The sequence below is a fragment of the Harpia harpyja genome, chromosome 25 (assembly GCF_026419915.1).
Source record: "Harpia harpyja isolate bHarHar1 chromosome 25, bHarHar1 primary haplotype, whole genome shotgun sequence".
NCBI classification, from domain to species: Eukaryota; Metazoa; Chordata; class Aves; order Accipitriformes; family Accipitridae; genus Harpia; species Harpia harpyja.
Window position 1 is genome coordinate 242,261 of NC_068964.1, and position 17,700 is coordinate 259,960.

Sequence of the window (17,700 nt, forward strand, 5' to 3'; positions counted from 1 at the left end):
GTGTCTCATCCTATAGCCCCCCCCCCCAGGGGACCCAGATATCTGGGTCTCCCACCCAATAGACACCCCCCCCCCCCCCGAAATGGGACCCAGGCATCCGGGTGCTCCTGCACGAGTCCGCTCCTGATTGTGCAACATGGGAAAAAGCTGTTGCGTGACATACGTGTGTGGGGGGGGACACGACACACGACAGGAAGCTATAAGGGCTATAGGGGAAGGGGAGCTATGGGGGGGCTACGGGGGTTGTTGGGGGGTAGGTAGGAGGGCAATGTGCAGTGAACCTCTATGCCTTCCCATCCCTATACACCCCCTAAAGAGCCCCTATATGCCCATATATGTCCCTATATACCCCTATACGCCCCTATACACCCCTATATGTCCCTATACACCCCTATATGCCCCTATACACCCCTATGCACTGCCATAACCCCTTATATATCCCGTACACTGCCATAAACCCCCATACACCCCTATAAACCCCTTTACATTCCGGTATTTCCCTATACGCTCCTATAAACCTCTCCATGCACCCCTTACATTCATTTACACACCCTCACAGACCACTACACTTCCCATATACCCCCATATCCCTCTATAGACTCCCATACAGCCCTGTGCATCCCCATACAGCCCTACAGACCCCCCTGAACCCCCTCTACAGCCTCTGTACACCTCTGCGGGCTCCTCTAGACCCCCATACACCCCCTACGTGGCCCCCAAACAAGCCTTAAAGACACTATAGACCTCCCTTAAAGACCCCTATAGACCTCCATACACCCTCTATGGCCCACTATAGCCACCCATACACCCCCCTAGTCCTATCTAATCCCCTATAGCCCCTCATACACCCTTTGTAGCCCTCTACAGCTCCCCATCACCCCATACACCCCCTATAGCCCTCTAAACCCCTCCATGCAACCCCCACAGCCCCCAATACACCCCCTATACCCCTCCATGCAACCCCCATAGCCCCAATACACCCCCTATACCCCTCCATGCAACCACCATAGCCCCCAATACACCCCCTATACCCCTCCATGCAACCCCTGTAGCCCCCAATACACCCCCTATAGCTCCCTATACCCCTCCATGCAACCCCTGTAGCCCCCAATACACCCCCTATAGCTCCCTATACCCCTCCATGCAACCCCTGTAGCCCCCAATACACCCCCTATAGCTCCCTATACCCCTCCATGCAACCCCTGTAGCCCCCAATACACCCCCTATAGCTCCCTGTACCCCTCCATGCAACCCCCACAGCCCCCAATACACCCCCTGTACCCCTCCATGCAGCCCCCATAGCCCCCAATAGACCCCCTATACCCCTCCATGCAGCCCCCTTGCCCCCTATACTCCCCTATACCCCCCCTGTTGCCCCTATACGGCTCCCCTAGCCCTCTACACATCTCCCATAGCCCCCTATAGCCCAGTATATACCCCTAGGCCTCCCATACACCACCTGTATCCCCTACGGACCCCTATAGCGCTCCATATAGCCCCCTATAGCCCCCCCCGCATACACCCCTAGGGCACCCCCGGGCGGGAGGGGCATCCCACCGAGGCCACGCCTCCGACAGGACGCAGCCAATAGGAGTCGCCGAGGGGCGTAACCCCCACCCGCGAGGGGGCGGAGCGCCGCCGCCGCCATAAGAGCGCTACCGCCAGCCCTCCGCCGCCATTTTGCGAGATGACGATGACGATGGCGGCCGCGGCGGCGACAACGACGTGCCCGGGCCGGGGTTGGGGACAACCTGAGGGGATCCCCGGTGGGGTCACCCCTTCCCCACCCCGGCATTTCACCTTTGAGCCTCCGGTAGGGCCCAGCGGCCCCCCTAGGCCCCGCCGCCGGCACCGTCGCGTTCTCTACCCGCCCGCTGTGAGTACCAAGCGCCTGGGTTCCACAGGCGGGCGGGGGGGGGGCCTCCCTGGATTCCTGGGTCCCTTCCCCGGATTCCTGGGTCCCTTCCCCGGATTCCTGGGTCCCTTCCCCGCACGCCTGGGTCCCTTGGGGCGCGCAGGATGAGGCCCATTTCCCGGAGGTGAGGGGGGGTGAGTCACTTCCCGCTCCCCCACGCGTGACTCACCCCTACCTGGTGCCCGGGGGCGGGTGGAGGGGGAACCCAGGCATCTGGGGAAGGAATATTTGCCCCCCCCCCCCCCCGGGGGTGGTTATTTGCCCCAAGAGGGGGTAATTACCCCAGTTACCTTTTTGGAAGCTAAGCAGGGTCGGAGGGGGATTGCGTTCGGATGGGTTCCCCCAGCCTGATCGGGGGGGGAGGAATATTTGCCCCCGGGGTGGGTATTTGTCCCAGGTAGATCAGTTCTTACCCTATTTTGTTGTTCTCCCCTCTCTCAGGTGCGGCGGCCGCCCCCCACGGAAGAACCGAGCGCGGCAAAGCGGCTCCTGGTGCTGCTGTTGGCTGTGGTGAGTGCCCAGGTGTACAGCGCGCCCGGGGATGTGACACCCGAAGTGGCCGCGACGGCCACGGTGACACCCGAGACACCCGTGGTGACCCTTGAGACACCCATGACACCTGCTGTGACATCCCCACCCGGGGACGGAGCGCTGCTCAGGACTGCTGTGACACCCACGGAGACAAACTGGATGCCCAATGGGACACTGGTGGGGACACCAGCAGCACCCACGGGGATACCCATGGGTGCCTCCTGCCCTCGGCTGCTGCTGTCACCTGCCCTGCGGCCCCACAGCTGCAGAGCCGGACACACTGCCAGCTGAGCGGCACCCGGGACCTTCACCCTGGTCTCAGGGTGGCACCCAAGACTGTCACCTCGGCCTCGGGGTGGCACCCAGCACCTCGCTGCGCCCATTGCTGTGGCCTCAGGGCTGTGCCCAACACACTGGACTGGTAGCTGTGCCTATTGTAGTGGCCACAGGGTGGCACCACGCACCCGTGGGTGCCCCTCACCTCGGCCTTGTGGTTGCACCCAGTGCCCCAGGGACACATTGGGGCCCATTACCCTGGCCTTAGGGCTGTGACAGCACCCAGCACCTATGGGTGCTCCTCACCATGCACTCGAAGAGGCATTCAGCACCCATGGGGACCCCTACCTCACCTTCGGGGCTGCCCCTAGAACCCATGGGTGCCCCTCATCCAACCTCGGGGCTGCTCACCTCATCCCCTTCCCCCCGCACGGTATTTATTTATTGTATTTGTATTTATTTCGCGGTTATTTAATTGAGGGTTATTTAACTTTATTTAATTGGGGGTTATTAAATGTGATTTGGGGTTATTTAATAACTGATGTTATTTAACATGAGTTGCTGCTGGGTCTTCTTTGGAGCGTCGCATGGTTGTGGCCCTGGGGGGAGCCCTTAAAACCCCCCCAGAGCCCCCCCCCCCCCCCGCTGCCTGCAACCCCTGCTGCGATGGGGGCTCTTGCCCTTGGAAGAAACGGGGAGGAAGTGCTTCCTCCTTGACATGTGAGAAAATAGGATTTTCCATGTTTTCTGCCCTATTTTCTAGGCTGGGGGGCGGGGGGAGATGCTGCATTCACCATTTTGGGGGGTGTCTGTGGTGCTGGGAATTAAGGGAAAACCCATTTCAGGCAGAAAAACATCACTTTTCATCACGAGTCGGCTGCAGGACGCATGTAGGCGCCCAGCTCTTGTTTATTGAACCGACTCGTAGGCGACGCGGGAATACAAAGTCACAAAAGTAACAAAACAAAAAAAAATTTTTTTTTTTTTAAAAAAGCTGAAAACAGCTTGATTTTGCTCCCATTTCAGGGGGACACACTGGGGGGATCGGGCAAACCCCACAGTTGACTCTGCTCCATCCATGATAATAAAGTCTTTCCTCTGAAACACGTGCTTGGCAGTGCTGGTGACCCAAATCCGTGTTTTTTTCCCCCCCATAATGGCACTTGGGGAGCATCATCGCTGCCCAGCTGTGCCAAAAAACCACGAACAACACACAACAGCAGTAAAAAAACAGAAAGAGCAATTTTGCCCATCGATCCCAGATGGGGCTCTTCCCCTGCCCACCCCCCAAAATAATTGCCCCAAAAAGCAAAACACAGCAGAAAAAGGGAAAAAAAACCCAACCCCCTTTTTCTGCTTCAGTTTTTACCAGCTCGCACCTAGGACAAATTTGGTAAATTTTGGGTTGCACTTGGTGGTGCTTTAAAACACAGCAGGAGAAGGAAAGGGTGGGAAAACATGGTTAAAAATCACCCTAATTAGGTGGGGAATTGATTTTATTCACTTCCCTCTACCCCAAAATCCAAGGGGCAGTGGTGGGCACTGTCCCCCCTCTGCCATGGGGACATTGACTTGGGAAAAGTGTGCATCTTCCTGCTGTGAAAAGGTAGTAATTTGGTTAAAAGGATTAAAAAGTTAAGGGGGGAGTCCCCCATCCCCTAATTAGATAATTAATTAGCCACCAAGGCTGAATGGCTCCGGGCAGGAACAAGCCCAGCCCACCCCCCCCAACTATGGGTCTTTGAGGTCAACCAAGGATGGGTGTTGGCTGAGCAGCTGGGGAGGGCGGGAGAAGGATGGAGCCATGGCATAAAGGGGAATTCCCCATCCCCTAATTAGTGAGATCATTAATTAGCCACCAAGGCTGAACACCTCCGGGCAAGAACAAGCTCCCCAACAACGGGTCTTGGAGGCCAAGTCTGGTTGGGTGTTGGGTGAGCAGCTGGGGAGGGTGGGAGGAGGATGGAGCCACGGCATGAGGGGGACTTCCCCATCCCCTAATTAGTGAGATCATTAATTAGCCACCAAGACTGAACGGCTCCGGGTGGGAATAAGCCCCCCAACACTGGGGCTTTGAGGCCAACCAAGAATGCGTGTTGGGTGAGCGGCTGGGGAGGTAGGGAGGAGGATGGAGCTGGGACTGTGGTCAGGGTTGGAGGAGCTGCCTCATCCCCTAATTAGAGAGGTCATTAATTAGCCACCAAAACTGAACAGCTCCAGGTGGCAACAAGCCCGCCAACGATGGGTCTTTGAGGCCAACACCGGTTGGGCGTTGGGTGAGCGGCTGGGGAGGTAGGGAGGAGGATGGAGCTGGGGCTGTGGTCAGGGTTGGAGGAGCTGCCTCATCCCCTAATTAGAGAGATCATTAATTACCCACGAAGGCTGAACGGCTCTGGGCAGGAACAAGCCCTCCCAACAATGGGTCTTTGAGGCCAACACCGGTTGGGTGTTGGGCGAGTGTCTGGGGAGGTAGGGAGGAGGATGGAGCTGCGGCCAGGGCCGGGCACCACTCAGTTGATGAGGGAGGAGGTCTGGGCCCCCGAGGCGGGGGCCGAGGGGAAGGAGGGGTGGGGGAAGGCGCGGGCAGGGAAGGAGAGGGCCCACGGCAGGTCCAGGGCAGGGCTGGAGAGGGAAGGGATGGGCAGGGGCGAGGGGGAGGCAGGGAAGGAGGGCAGCGAGGGGATGGGGGCCGCCGAACCGCCCAACGGCGGGGAGAAGGCGGTGCTGGAGAAGGCGCCGGAGGGGTTGGCGGCGGCGGCGGCGGCGGCAGCGGTGGCTTTGGGCTTGTCCCCGGCGTGGGTGCGTTGGTGGCGGTTGAGGTGGGAGCTACGGCTGAAGCACTTGCCGCACTCGGGACACTTGTAGGGCTTCTCGCCGGTGTGGACGCGCTGGTGGATGGTGAGCTCGGACCGTTGGATGAAGCTCTTGCCGCATTCGGGGCATTGGTAGGGCTTCTCGCCGAGGTGGGTACGTTGATGGGTGATGAGGTTGGAGGAGACGCTGAAGCATTTACCGCACTCACCGCAACGGTAAGGTTTCTCCCCGGTGTGCATCCGGCGATGGATGGTCAGGTCCGACTTCTGGATGAAACCCTTCCCGCAATCCCCGCAGGCGTAGGGTTTCTCTCCGGTATGGATACGCCGGTGTTTAACCAGCGCCGAACGTTGCCCAAAACCCTTTCCGCATTCCCCGCACTTATAGGGTTTCTCCGGCGGTACTGCCGGTGCCGTTTCACCGTCAGCGGTATCCGATTCCCTCCCGCAATCCATACATTGCTGACTGCGGGGACGTAACCCTACTGTGCCGCCCCGGTTCTTCCCGCAATCCGGGCACTTGGGGGGCTGCCCCACAGTTCCTCCGGCACTGTGGGCACGCTGATGCTTGAGCAAGGCAGCGCCTTGACTGAAACATCGCCCGCATTGGGCGCATTGGAAGAGGCGACCGTGACGATGAGCAGCCAAGAAGCCGGCTAGATGTTCAGGGCAACGGTAGGATGCCTGTTCGGCTGCGTGGATCTTCTGGTGCCGGTCGAGGTGGGAGCTGACGCTGAAGCTCTTACCGCATTCGGCACAGGTATAGGGTCGTTCGCCGGTGTGTACCCGTTGATGCCGTTCCAGGTCGGAGCGTTGGATGAAACCTTTGCCGCAATCGCCGCAAGCAAATGGCCGTTCGCCAGTATGGATGCGCCGGTGTTGGGTAAGGTTGGAGCCTCGGCTGAAGCTCTTACCACAGTCGCCGCAGCGGTGAGGTCGTTCGCCGCTGTGGGTCTTACGGTGTTTGGCCAAAGCAGAGCGTTGGGCGAAGATCTTACCGCATTCAGGGCAGCGGTGAGGAGCCAGTGACCCCTCCGGTGGAGGCGGTCGAGGACGGGTGCGGGGTTGGGCAGGTGGACCGGGTCCGCCGGCGTGGGTACGGCGATGCCGGTCAAGGTGGGAGCTGACACTGAACCGTTTGCCACAGTCGCCGCAAGGATATGGCCGTTCACCGGTGTGAACCCGCCGGTGCCGCTCCAGGTCGGAGCGTTGGATGAAACCTTTGCCGCAATCACCGCAACGGTGAGGCCGTTCACCAGTGTGGATACGCCGGTGCTGGGCAAGGTTGGACCCTCGGCTGAAGCCTTTGCCGCAGTCACCGCACCGGTGTGGCTTCTCCCCGCCGCGCTCTGGCTGCCGGGCCGATTGCCGACACCGCCGCCCGCACTCAGTGCACCGCCGCGGCTTTACCGGACTCTGTGACCGGTTCCGCATCCCGCATTCGGCACAACCACCCCGGGATGCCGGCGATGCCGCGCTGCCCTTCTTGCCCCCATTCCCTTTACCGGCGGCGGGGGCTTCACCCGCCTGTCCCCCGCTTTGGTGCTGATCGGCATCCTCCAGCGCCGTCTCCTCGCCGTCCCGCAGTGCTGAATCCTCCTCCGTCCCGCTCCCGGCACCGGTGCCTGCACCACAGCGAGAAACCATGAGTCCCTCCAGCGCAACACCCCCCAAAATTAATTTCAAGCCCCCCAACATGGAAAACATGTCATCTCTCTGGAGTTCTTGTAAAACCTTTGAAATGGTCCCCCACAACATCCTTCTCTCTAAGTTGGAGAGAGACGGAGTTGAGGGATGGACCATTCGACGGAGCAGGAATTGGGTGGATGGTGGCATCCAAAGGGTTGTGGTCAACGGCTCCATTGTCCAGATGGAGACCAGTGACGAGTGGCGTCCCTCAGGGGTCCTTACTGGGACCAGTACTGTCCCCTATCTTCATCAATGACATGTGCCACCATCGTCCCTTAGACGTGGTCCTCCACAACGTCCTCCTCTCCCAGTTGGATGGAGTTGAGGGATGGTGGAGCAGGAATTGGGTGAATGTTGTCATCCAAAGAGTCGTGGTCAATGGCTCCATGTCCGGATGGAGACCAGTGACGAGCGGCGTCCCTCAGGGGTCCTTACTGGGACCAGCACTGTCCCCATATCTTCATCAATGACATAGAGGTGACCCCCAGGCTGAGTGGGGTGGTTGCTACTCCAGAGGGATGGGATCCATCCAGAGGGACCTGGACAGGCCAGAGGTTCAACCAGCCCAAGGGCAAGGTCCTGCCCCTGGGTTGGGGCAACCCCAACCGTGGACGCAGGCTGGGGGATGAAGGGATGGAGAGCGGAGAAGGACTCGGGGGATGAAGGGATGGAGAGCAGAGAAGGACTCGGGGGATGAAGGGATGGAGAGCAGAGAAGGACTCGGGGGGTGAAGGGATGGAGAGCGGAGAAGGACTCGGGGATGAAGGGATGGAGAGCGGAGGAGACGGGGGATGAAGGGATGGAGAGCGGAGAAGGACTCAGGGGATGAAGGGATGGAGAGCGGAGAAGGACTCGGGGGATGAAGAAGCGGACGCTCGCAGCCCAGAAAGCCAACCGTCTCCTGGGCCGCATCGGAAGAAGCGTGGCCGGCAGGTCGAGGGAGGGGATTCTGCCCCTCTGCTCCGGTGGGAGCCCACCCGGAGCACTGCACCCAGGGGTCCTCGGGGCGAGGAGGACACGGACCTGTTGGAGCGGGTCCGGAGGAGGCCCCGGAGATGGTCCGAGGGCTGGGACACCTCTGCTATGAGGCCGGGCTGAGAGAGTTGGAGAAGAGAAGGCTCCGGGTAGACCTCGTGGTGGCCTTTCGGTCCTTCTGGGGACAGGGCTTTTAGTAAGGGCTGTCGCGATAGGACGAGGCGGGGATGGGTTTTAAGCTAAAAGAAGGTAGATTCAGACTAGATCTAGGGAAGAAATTCTTGGTGGAGAGGGTGGTGAGACGCTGGCAGAGGTTGCCCAAAGAGGTTGGAGATGCCCCATCCCTGGAGACATTCAAGGCCGGGTTGGCCGTGGCTCTGAGCACCCTGATCTGGTTGGAGATGTCCCTGCTGGTGGAGGAGGTCACCTTCAAAGGTCCCTTCCCACCCAAATCATTCCATGATTCTATGAAAAACCAGCCCCCAAAGCACCGATACCCCCAAACCTGCCCCCACCCCAGTTCCCAAGGGGTGGTCCCCAAAATGGGAGGGTCTTGTGGGGTTCCCCCCCCAAATTTACCTCCATCCTTGGGTGTTTTCTTGCGGCTCCGGCGCTTCCCCCCCTGCCCCTGCTCCCGCACCAGCTCCCGCAGCATCTTCTCCACCTGGCTCCTGCCGGCCGTTTGCAGGATCAGGCCCAACTGGCGACGTAAATCGGGGTTCACCCCCCCATCGCTGGAACCGGCTCCCGTCGAGGGTTGGATCTGGGTGGGCTCCGGTTGACCCTGCTCGCCCTCTGCTTCCACGCCTGGAAAAATGACTGTTAGTCCCCAAAAACCTGAGGAACTCACCCAAATTTAGGGTGTCCCCAAAACCTAAGGGATTCACTCAAATTTGGGTGTCCCCCAAAACCTAAGGGGTTCATTCAAATTTGGGGGGGTCCCAAAAAAAACCTAAGGAATTCACCCAATTTGGGTGTCCCCCAAAACCTAAGGGGTTCATTCAAATTTGGGGGGGTCCCAAAAAAAACCTAAGGAATTCACCCAATTTGGGGGATCCCTCAAAACCCAAGGGATTCACCCAATTTTGCGGGTCCCCAAAACCCTCAGGGATTCACCCAAATTTGGGGGGGGGTCTCCAAAAACCTAAGGAATTCACCGAACTTTGGAGGTCCCTAAAAACCCAAGGAATTCACCCAAAATTTGGGGGGTCCCCGCTGAACCCCAAGACTTACCCGACACCAGCCCCCGCCTCCGGTGGGATTCGGCGAAGGCGGTGATGCGCGGCCAACTGATGGCGATCTCCTCCGCTGCCGGGAAGAAGGTTGGTCTCCTCAGGCGCCCAGATGCCCCGGTGATGGGCTCCATCCCCCCCTCATTCCCCCCCCCCCCCCAGCAAGAAGCCCTCTATTTTGGGGTGAAACGCTCCATGTTTGGGCAAAATGTGCTTCCACCAGCTACAATTCACCACGGCGAGGGAAACTGAGGCAGCATGGGGTACCCGGCCCCCTGAAAACCCACCCTGAGTCCATGGGATGCTCGTGGCCCCCCCCCATCATGGCAGTGCGCCGGGGCAGGGGAGTCCCCGACCTACACATGGGGTGACAATGGTGCTGGGGACCCCCAAAATGACACCCCCACCCCCAAAACTGGGACATCCCAGGGTCCCTCCGTGCCCCTTACCCAAGGAAATGACGTTCTCGTAGTTCTCCTGCATGGTGGCCCCGAAAAATGGGGGGACGGGGGGTCCCGGGGGGGGACAGGGGGGTGTCCCAGGTGGGTGGCGTCACCCCACAACCAAAATTCCGGTCCCTGCAACAGCAAGAGACCCCCCCCCTCCTTGTTAGCACCCCAATACCCCCCAACCCCCTTTTCTGTATGGGGGGCTGGGGGGAAGGGTGGGGGGCCTATGTGTGTCTACCCCCCTTGCTCCCCAAATTTTCCAGGGCTGTGCACCCCGATCCCCAGGGTATCCGGAGCTGCGTGCCCTGTGCTAAAGTGTGCCCACTTTTTTGGGGTACCCTGCGGGGGGGGGCTTCCCTGCTCTTTGGGGTCCTCAGCAGCTCTTCACGCACTTTTTGGGGTGCCCAGGGGCTGCACCCCCAGTTTTTGGGGTGCCCAGAGGATGATACCTGCTCTTTGGGCTGCCCAGAGGCTGCACCCCCAGTTTTTGGGGTGCCCAGGGGATGATACCTGCTCTTTGGGGTGCCCCGAGGCTGCACCTCCACTTTTTGGGGTGCCCAGGGGATGTACCTGCTTTTTGGGGTGCCCAGGGGCTGCACCCCCACTCTTTGGGGTACCCGGGGGCTGCACCCCCAGTTTTTGGGGTGCCCAGGGGATGTACCTGCTTTTTGGGGTGCCCAGGGGCTGCACCCCCAGTTTTTGGGGTGCCCAGGGGATGTACCTGCTTTTTGGGGTGCCCAGGGGCTGCACCCCCAGTTTTTGGGGTGCCCAGGGGATGTACCTGCTTTTTGGGGTGCCCAGGGGCTGCACCCCCAGTTTTTGGGGTGCCCAGGGGATGTACCTGCTTTTTGGGGTGCCCGGGGGCTGCACCCCCACTTTTTGGGATGCCCAGGGGACGATACCTGCTCTTTGGGTTGCCCAGGGGCCGCACCCCCAGTTTTTGGGGTGCCCATGGCCACCCACCGCTGCACCCCCCCATCTCCCCCCACCCCAGGACACAAGCCCCCCCACCCCCCCACCCCTGCAGAATTTGGGGCACCCAGCGCGGGGGGGGGGGGGGGGGATATGGGGGGGACCCCCGGTTACCTGCGGCGGGGCGGGGGTGGGGTGGGGGGGTGGGTTGCGGGGGGGGCACAGCCCGGGTTCCCGGGGTTCCCCCCCCCGGCTCCGGGGACTCTCCTCGCCGAGCACCGGTCCCGGTGGAGGCGGCTCCCCGTGTGACCCGGATACAGTGAAGCCGTGGCCGCCCTCCTCCTCCTCCTCCTCCTCCTCCTCCTCCTCCTCCTCCTCCTCCTCCTCCTCCTCCTCCAGCACCAGCCAGGGCCCTCTAGCGGCCCCCGCCTCCGGTTCACCCCCCCCCCCAAGCCCCGAGTCTTCCCCGGAGCCTGGTTTCTCCATCCCCACCCCCCCGCCACCGAAGTGTGTGTGTCCCCCCCCCGCCATGTGAGCTCAACCCCTATATTAGACACTGGGGAATCCCCACTGAAGGATGCTGTTAGATGGGGGGGGGGGGGGGCTGGCCTCGCTGCCCCCTGCACCCCTACTCTGTCCCATCTCGCTGTGGATGTGTCTAGGGACCCTCTAAGGGGGGGGGGGTCAAACATGGGGGTCCGGAGCCTCGAATCCATCAGCCTGCAGAGGTGGGGGCAGATAGACCCTTGGGGGCTAACGCCGTGGCCCCCTTGCCAAGGAGATGCCCCCAAAGATGCCCACGTTGTTACCCAAGAAGATGCCCAAGGAGATGCTCAGGGAGTTGCCCAAGGAGATACCCAAGTTGTTTGTTGCCCAAGGAGATGCCCAAGGAGATGCCAAAGGAGTTGCTCAAGGAGTTGCCCGAAGAAATACCCAAGGAGTTGCCCAAGGAGATACCCAAGTTGTTTGTTGCCCAAGGAGTTGGCCAAGAAGATGCCCAAGGATTTGCCCAAGGAGATGCCCAAGAAGATGCCCAAGGAGTTGCCCAAGGAGATACCCAAGTTGTTTGTTGCCCAAGGAGTTGCCCAAGAAGATGCCCAAGGAGTTGCTCAAGGAGATACCCAAGTTGTTTGTTGCCCAAGGAGTTGCCCAAGGAGATGCCCAAGGAGTTGCCCAAGGAGATGCTCAAGGAGATACCCAAGTTGTTTTCTGCCCAAGAAGATGCCCAAGGAGATACCCAAGGAGTTGCCCAATTTGTTTGTTGCCCAAGGAGATGCCTACATCCCAAGGAAACCGGTGCCCACATCCCAAGGAAACCGGGAGATGGACTCTCCTTTGAAGCTCAACCACAGTGGTAGATGCTGGAGACTCCAGACCAGGAAACTCCACACCAGCAGGGAGGATCTGGCAGCACTGGAGGGCAGGGTGCCCCTCTGTCCTGGCCACACGTGCGGAGGAGGCAGCTGCTTGCCCGGGGACCCCTAAAAGCTTGAGGGTGCGTGGGGAGATGCCCTCGGGGCAGATCCTCTCTGGACCCAGTGAAGGCAGATCTTCCTCCCTGGAGAACCTCCCTGGACCCAATGAAGGCAGAAGATCTCCCTCCTTGGAGATCAACCCAGTACCCAACGAGGGAAGAGAATCTCCCTCCTTGGAGATCCTCCCTTGACCAAATGAAGGTTTCTAGACCCAATGAAGGCAGACGGTCTTCCTCCTTGGAGATCCTCCTGGACCCAATGAAGGCAGAAGGGTTTGGGGTTGGGTGTATTTGGGACAACCCAGCCAGCATCGGCATGGGACATTGCTGGGAAGGGCCAACCTTCAAAAGAGTGGGGCATTCTGGGAGGGACACCACAAGTCGGGGACACACATAGCCCCAACTTTCACCTCCTGGCAGGCGACTCATCATCACCACCACTCAACCACGGACCATGAACCGATGCAGGCTGCCAGGCTGGTTGAGTTTCCCCGGGATGGGGGGGTTATTTTTGGACACCCCACCCAAGATGACCCCCAAACCTCTGGTTTTCTGCACGGAAAGAGCTGGGATTCACAGCTCCTCCAAGGAGAAGGAGAAGCCACCTGCCGGGTTTTGCACTAGTCTATTTTTATTCACAATACAAACACAGCTCCTGCTCATCTTGGGAAGAGACAGACCAGGCAGCCGGCACGACCGCGACCTCAAAAATGCCAGGAAATCCCTGGATTTGTGTCCTGATCCCATCCCTGAGGTTCACCCCAAGGGTTCAGCTCTTTTCAGCTGGGAAATACCTGCAGGTAATGCTCCCCGTGATCTCCTGGGGGTTTCTTTCCAGCCACGGGTGGTGCTACCTCCTCCCCATTACTGATGGGTCCCCACCATGAGCCCCCTTTGCATGGTGGTGGATTGATCAACCCAAGAACAGCCATGAGCATTCCCACACTGGCTTGGGGACAAACCGTCCCTTGTCCCAGCTCCTGTCCCCAACAGCCTCCAGCTCACCCCAACACGTTGGGTTCCTCCAACCGCAGGTGGGCTCCCGCTGAATAAATACAATAAATACATTAAATAAACCACTCAACGCTGGGTCCGCAACGAAGCATCGCCGGCGGCCAAACCGCGGCACGTGGCTGGGAGCTGCTGGGGACGGACACCCAGGCTTGTTTCTCAACAACAAAGCCACCAAATGGGGGTATTTTGCCCCAAATGGTGTCATTTGGTAGATGGCGTCATCACGCCCCAAGCGCAGCTGGGAGGGCTCAGGCTTTGGGTGTTGGTCAAGGCTGGCAGCATGGGGAAGGTGGGATGGTCAAGGGATGAAGCCACCCCAGATATTTTGGGGTCTCTCTGAGTTTGGCAAGGAGCCGGTGGGATCTCCAGCACCCCTAACCCCATCCCCTTCCGCTCCGCACCTCCCCAGCCGCTCGGCACCATCTCCCCATCACCCATGGAGGTGGTTTCTCCTGGACTACGCATGGAGGAGCACAGTTGGGATGTCCTGATGTCTGTTGGCAGGATTAGGTCTGATTTTCTGGAGGGCCCCCCCCCCCAATTCCCACTCAGCCCCCAGCCCCATCTCCATCCTCCCCTATCTACCCTACCTTCCTACTCTACCCTACAAAAACTACGTCCTCGGGGCCAGGGTTGGTGCCACCGGGGGACATCACCGGCTTGGAAGCACCCATCACGCATGGGGGCTACCCGAGGCACCCCACGGCAGTGGTGGGGGGAGAGGAGCCACCCGGGGGGTCAACCCTCTGCCCCCCCCTCCCTGTCCCCCGGTTAACAGGGCGTAAGCTCATCCGGCGGCTCCTCCGGCGGCTCTTCCTCGCCGTGGCTACGGAGATGACGGTGAAGATGGGAACTGACGCCGAAACGCCGTCCACACTGCGGGCAAGGGAAAGGCTTCTCACCGGCATGTGCCCGTCGGTGCTTAGCCAACGCCGAACCATCAGCAAACGCCTTGCCGCAATCGGGACAGGCGTGCCGGGGACCGGCGTGAGCCCGTTGGTGCTTATGGAAGTGTAGGGTGCTGTTGAAGCTCTTCCCGCAATCGGCACAGATGTGGGGTTGCCCGCCAGCGTGGGTACGTTGATGCCGGTAGAGATGGGAGGTCCGGCCGAAACGTTTGCCACAGTCCCCGCATTGGTAGGGTCGTTCGCCAGTATGGATACGTTGATGTCGTTCCCAATGAGAGCTCCAGGAAAAACTCTTCCCGCAATCACCGCAACGGTACGGTTTCTCACCGCCGCCGTGGAGGCTACGCCGATGCCGGGCATATTGGGCGCGGGCGCCGAAGGCTTTACCGCACTCTTCGCAACGGAAAGGACCATCGCCCAGATGAAGGCGTTGGTGTTTGACCAACGCCGGCCCATCACCAAAACTCTTCCGGCATAGGGTGCACTTGTAGGGTCGTTGGCCGGTGTGGGTACGTTGGTGCCGGTCAAAATGGAGGGTGCTACCAAAACTACGCCCGCAATAAGTGCAGATGTAAGAGCGACCGCCGGCATGGGTGCGTTGGTGCCGGTAGAGGTGGGAGCTACGGCTAAAACGCTTACCGCATTCAGGGCACTGGTAGGGCTTCTCACCAGTATGGACACGTTGGTGACGGTCAAAATGGGAGCTCCAACTGAAGCTCTTCCCGCAGTGACTGCATTGGAAGGGCAAGCGACCGGTGTGCAACCGTTGGTGGGTCACCAGCTCCTTGTTACGGCGAAAACTCTTCCCGCACTCCTCGCATTTATACGGCAACCCACGGGGACGCGCCGGTGGAGCCGGTGGACCCGGCCGTTCGGCAGCATGAGCCCGTTGATGCCGGTAGAGGTTGGAGCTGACGTTGAAGCTCTTACCGCAATGGAGGCAGAGGAAGGGTTTCTCACCGGTGTGGGTCCGCCGGTGTTTGCTGAAGTGGGAGCTGCAGCTGAAGCTCTTGCCGCATTCCCCGCACTCATAACTCTTCTGCAACACAATGATGCTCTTGAAGTTGGAGAAGGTGCCAGCTCCCGCTCCGGTTTTACCGCCGCGCCGACCTCCTGCCGCGCCGGGAGAGTCGATCTGCTGGACCACGGTCCAACGCAGGGTTTCCCGTGCCGGGCTCCGTTCGCCCGGTGAACCCTCTTCGGGGTGACCCAACAAGGCGGCCGTATCCATCTCTACGATCTCGGGATCGCCTGCTGCCTGGGGGTCCGTCTCGGGGTCGCTCGGTGTCCCTGGGACAGTGGAAGGGGGGCAGATGGGGGTCAATCCCAGTTGGGGGGGGGGCTAATGGGGATGGAGACCCCCTTCCCACGGGACAATCAAGGGGGCTGGGCTGGTGCACCCTGTAACTTTGAGCTTCTTGGCACGTCCTTGGTACAGAGACCGAGGACACGGATTCCGTTTGGGGGACACACCACAGGATCCGGGTGCCCGTGGGGGGGTCTCCATCCCCTTCCCAAAGCTGAAGCGCAATGAGGACACCCCCCACGCCCCACCCCATCCTCGACACTTACTCTGCATCACCGGGGGGTTGTAGGCGTCCTCCTCCCCGTCACCCCCAAAAAGCACCGTCTGCTCCGGATCCGCAGCCCCCCAGGTATCCATCGCCCGTTCCCGCACCTTGGCCGGTGACACGGGGATCCTGGAAAGCCGAGAGCACCCCGTCACCATCCCGCAGCCCCCCCCCCCCCCGCAAAAGCATCGCCAGGGGCTCGGTGAAGTTCGGGGTTCAGCAGGATGGTGGGTGCCCCCCTCGTGCATGGGGGGTCCTGGTGCCTGGCATGGGGAAGTGTTTCGGGGTCCTGGTTTGTGGCGTGTCCCTGCGCCCCATGGGTGACACCAGCGGAGGGGGGGGACACCAGATGCCAGCGGGGGGGGGCAGCTCCTGGCGCTTGGTGGGTGACACTGGGTGCCGGTGTAGGACCATGTTGGGCACCCCAGGACCAGTGTGAGATGGAAGAGACCCCCCCGGTCCCCCAGCCCCTCTGCCCCCTCGGGTCTATATGGGATGGAGGGACCCCCCCCGGTCCCCCAATGCCCACTGGGGCTATATGGGATGGACAGGACCCCCCCCAGCCCCACTCCTCCTCGGGTCTATATGGGATGGAGGGACCCCCCCCGGTCCCCCAATGCCCACTGGCTCTATATGGGATGGACAGGACCCCCCCAGCCCCACTCCCTCCCGGGTCTATATGGGATGGACAGGACCCCCCCGGCCCCCCAGCCCCACTCCTCCTCGGGTCTATATGGGATGGACAGGACCCCCCCAGCCCCACTCCCTCCCGGGTCTATATGGGATGGAGGGACCCCCCCCCGGTCCCCCATCCCCTCTCCCCCCCGGGGATGGAGGGGACCCCCCCATCCCCTCTCCCCCCCCTCTCCCCCGACCGGGGACAAAGCCGGGCGGCGCCAGCAGCGTCCCCCATCCCCGGAGGGGGGGGGTGCTGGTGCTGGTGCTGGTGCTGGTGCTGGTGCTGGTGCTGGGGGGGGCCCTCTTCTTTACCTGCCACCCCGGGAGAAGGGGCGAGGGGGGGGGGACACCCACGGCGACAACGCGACCCCCGACAACCACAAAGGCGACTCCGGTGACTCCGTTCTTTTCGGTCCCGGGGGCTTCAGCTCGTGGCCGTGTCTGTGCGTGTGTGTCCCCCCCCCACACTCCTCCTCCTCCCCCCCGTGTCCCCCCCCCCTTCCTGTCTGCCCCCCCCCGGGCCCGGTTGCTCCATCCCCTTCCTGTGTGTCCGGACTCACCGAGCCGGCGTGCAACAGCCCCGGCGCCGCCCCCCCCCCCCAAACCTCGGTTCTTTCCCCCCCCCCTCCCCTTTCCCCAATTCCCCCCCCCCCCCCCCCGTTGCTTCATCGCCTCCGCATCCCTCCGGCCCCGGTACCAGGTAACAGGGGAGACCCCCGGGGATTTTGGGGGGGGGACACACACACACACGACCCCACCCGGCCGCACCCCCCGACGGGCCCCCCCCCCCCCCATGGGGAAATGGGGGGGGGTCGTTCCCCATCATCCCCTCGCCCACCCCCCCTTTCTATTTTACCACCCCGCCGCCTTCACCCCCTTCGGCTTTTCACCCCCCCCCTTCCCCTCGCATCCAACCGCGTCGTGTTTTCAGCCCCCCCCCTCCTTGCACCCGCCTCCGTTATATTTTCATTTAACAACCCCCCCCGCACCCACCTCCGCTGTATCCCCCCCCCCGCCTCCCCCATTTCTCCCCTCTTTGCATTCAACCACGATTTTCATTTTCCCTCCAGCCCTGTTGCATTTTAAACCCCCCCATTATATTTCCGCGCCCCCCCCCCTTTAATTTCCACCCCTTTGCCTTCACCTCGGTTGCATTTAACCCCCCCATCCCCATCCCCGCTCCCTGGGGTCACCCCAACCCTTATTTAAGTACCCCCCAACCTTCCGGGGGGGCATCTGGGGGGGGGTCCCTTCCCACAGGGT

At 61.0% G+C, this 17,700-nt stretch overlaps 2 protein-coding genes across 2 annotated transcripts; one reads left to right on the plus strand and one right to left on the minus strand.

Moving 5' to 3' along the window:
- Positions 1 to 1,679: 1,679 nt before the first annotated feature.
- Positions 1,680 to 3,274, plus strand: IER3 (immediate early response 3). The gene is made up of 2 exons (XM_052775005.1): positions 1,680 to 1,876; positions 2,357 to 3,274. The coding sequence occupies exons 1-2, from the start codon at positions 1,688 to 1,690 to the stop codon at positions 2,735 to 2,737; spliced, it is 570 nt and encodes a 189-aa protein (XP_052630965.1). The 5' UTR covers positions 1,680 to 1,687; the 3' UTR covers positions 2,738 to 3,274.
- A 308-nt stretch (positions 3,275 to 3,582) lies between these two features.
- LOC128135825 (uncharacterized) lies at positions 3,583 to 16,914 on the minus strand. The gene is made up of 11 exons (XM_052774897.1): positions 16,750 to 16,914; positions 15,761 to 15,888; positions 14,055 to 15,478; positions 13,889 to 13,939; positions 12,479 to 12,608; positions 11,914 to 12,001; positions 11,425 to 11,512; positions 9,881 to 9,941; positions 9,433 to 9,507; positions 8,779 to 9,018; positions 3,583 to 7,160 (listed from the first exon to the last, which is right to left on the minus strand). Exons 2-11 carry the CDS (start codon positions 15,849 to 15,851, stop codon positions 5,233 to 5,235), a joined length of 4,176 nt encoding a protein of 1,391 aa, XP_052630857.1. The 5' UTR covers positions 15,852 to 15,888; positions 16,750 to 16,914; the 3' UTR covers positions 3,583 to 5,232.
- Between the last annotated feature and the right edge of the window lie 786 nt (positions 16,915 to 17,700).